Genomic DNA, 2,608 nt, shown 5'->3' with positions numbered 1-2,608 from the left:
CTAAATGTATATTCAAATTCAATGAACATCATATATATATATATATATATATATAGAGAGAGAGTTGGATCAACATTTCATGATAGTTTACTAGTGTATACATATAGAGAACTTCTTGTAAATAAAAATTTTCTTGTATTACTATATTGTGAAATTAGGAGAAGCTACAAAATAATTTCATTTATCCTAAAGACTAAAATAGGCATCATTAATCATGTTTATATCAATTTACTCGACTTCAAATGCTAAAGACTAAAATATATAGTGCGCATGATTCATCTTAATAGGAATACATGGCATCAAGGTAATTTTTAAGGAAACACGTAACTGTCCCACTTTATACGTCAAATAAAATTGAAACACGACACATCGTGTAATTCGGCAAAATATTTTTTACCAGATAGCCGACGGCTAGGAAACGAAAAAGACCCGAGAACAGTGTAATGTCACATTAAACATACTTTAATTTAAATTCTCGATGATGATAAGGTGGAGACGTGAAAAGAAAGCTTTGTTTATGGCATTTTCGGGCTGCTCGCAGACCGATGGATAATGATTATTTAACATGTTTTTATATAGAGCCATGTACCATGTGCTCGTAAGCTCCATCTATCCTCTATATATGCATAGTTATTGTAGGGGCAAATTCAATATAGCTAATTCCTTGTAAGTCTGTCCATACATTCTTCCAATTCTTGCAATCGATGTCGAATCAGGAGCTTCTTCCAATCGATGTCTCGGGGGACGTGGGTGCTAGAATCCTGAGTGTCGATGGAGGAGGAGTACGAGGTCTTATTCCTGTGCAATTACTCAAATTCTTAGAGCACCAGTTGCAGGTACAGTTTATAAATTGTATTCTTTTGCTGCACAATTCATATAGTTTTATTTGCACAAATGTATTACTTACTGAAATGCTTCGTTTTTATCAGAAATTGGATGGGGAAGATGCCAGACTAGCAGATTATTTCAATATAATGGCAGGTACCAGCACTGGAGGTCTCATCACCACAATGTTAGCCAATGAAGATGAAGAATAGACGAGGATGATTCTTACGATGATATGTGCAGGCGAAAGTAGATCCGCTGAAGAATCCACATCTAATGGACGTATGCCTCTCCACAACTGCAGCTCCTACCTATTTTCCATCTCACCAGTTTACAACAAATTCCAGTGACGGAAAGACCCAAGTTTTTAACTTAGTAGATGGAGGAGTAGCGGCTAATAATCCTGTAATGCCTGCTTGTATTATGAGTAGAGATTTTGATCAGATTTTTATTTCACATCAATAAACTATTATAAGGTTCTCACAACAATTTTCTAATTATGCAGACCTTGATAGCAATGAACTTAGTCACTCGAGCAGTTCATCAGGATACAAGAATAGTCGACAAAAAGGTATTGTATTGTATTGTATTTTGATACTATTTAGAATAAACATCTCATATAAAACGAATGCTTGATGCTGGGAAATATTAATTAGAAGCTCAACTATGTTAACCAGAGGTTGTTATTTACAGGAGCACCTTGACCACTTTGTTGTACTTTCTCTTGGAACGGGATTAGAAGAGGGTATTGAATGGGACGCAAAAAAGGCTGCCACATGGGGAAGCTTGAAGTGGATTACTCACGATGGAAGAACGCCTCTCATAGAATCTATCATGAATGCAAGTTCAGACATGGTCAACATTCATACAGCTTTGATGCTCCATCATGTCAAAGAAAACTATCTTAGAATCCAGGTCTTTTTCATAGTTTCCAATAATGTTCCTTGAAACGATAAGGCCTCTAGATCTATAATTCTACAGACCATGTTTCTGCTGTAATTTTCTGTATGGTTAACATGTGGGCTTTCATACTGTAGGAATGGCAACTAAAAGTAAGCGAAGCAAAGATGGACCTCAGTACGGATGAGAACCTGAGGAATCTTGTGAAGAAAGGCCAGGAACTATTGGATAAGCCTGTTAGAAGTTTAAATTTGGAGACTGGGCGTCCTGAGACAGTGAAGAACGACTACACAAACAGGATGGCATTGACTAAGTATCTCCCATAACTCTCTAACTCTTCCTTGTATTTTCAGATCCTAGTTTCCTATCATTTTGTTCTCACCATAACTAATATTTCCACTTGCCAGAATGGCTGAACGACTCTCCAAGGAGAAGAAGTTGAGGGATAAACGGAGCGCATCTTCTGCACAGCTGATTTATGTAGTGGTAAATACAGCAATTCAAGATTTAGCTGTGTTTTTGCCAACTAATAGATGTCATTTCACTGTGTTTTTTTTTTATAGCTAAATTATTATTTTATGTTCTCCAAATATTAATAGCATTGCAGTTGTGGACAACAAGGCAATGTAAGTTTTATATTCATTCCAAAAGTGCTTGGAGTGGATGCATAAACGTTCCCTACAACACTTAGTTGGGCATCTTCAAGGAATTGTCTTATTATTGTATTCTTTACTGATAACACTGTATTCGGGGAATGGTTTGTATTATCGTTGGATTAAAGAGTATAGATGTTATTATGATTTTTGTTTGGTTTTTAATAATATTTTTAATTATAGAAGATTTGAAGTCAGTATTATTTGGATGCCTAAAACATTTAATACTT

At 35.6% G+C, this 2,608-nt stretch overlaps 1 protein-coding gene across 1 annotated transcript; it reads left to right on the top strand.

Moving 5' to 3' along the window:
* Positions 1-704: 704 nt before the first annotated feature.
* On the top strand, positions 705-2,396 carry LOC131859606 (patatin-like protein 2). Its single transcript, XM_059213555.1, has 8 exons — positions 705-836; positions 930-996; positions 1,130-1,230; positions 1,331-1,396; positions 1,519-1,740; positions 1,863-2,038; positions 2,133-2,240; positions 2,333-2,396. Exons 1-8 carry the CDS (start codon positions 705-707, stop codon positions 2,394-2,396), a joined length of 936 nt encoding a protein of 311 aa, XP_059069538.1.
* Positions 2,397-2,608: the final 212 nt, after the last annotated feature.

This window comes from Cryptomeria japonica, chromosome 2 (genome assembly GCF_030272615.1).
Source record: "Cryptomeria japonica chromosome 2, Sugi_1.0, whole genome shotgun sequence".
NCBI lineage: Eukaryota > Viridiplantae > Streptophyta > Pinopsida > Cupressales > Cupressaceae > Cryptomeria > Cryptomeria japonica.
The sequence above is the reverse complement of the archived record's forward strand: the minus strand, read 5'-3'. Positions and strand labels throughout refer to the sequence as shown.

Excerpts from the sequence above, each read along its gene's own strand:
- LOC131859606 (XM_059213555.1), top strand. The coding sequence starts at position 705 with ATGTCGAATCAGGAGCTTCTTCCAATCGATGTCTCGGGGGACGTGGGT. Across the intron at positions 1,397-1,518 it reads CAAGAATAGTCGACAAAAAG|GAGCACCTTGACCACTTTGT; the intron begins GTATTGTATTGT and ends TGTTATTTACAG. Across the intron at positions 1,741-1,862 it reads AAAACTATCTTAGAATCCAG|GAATGGCAACTAAAAGTAAG; the intron begins GTCTTTTTCATA and ends TTCATACTGTAG.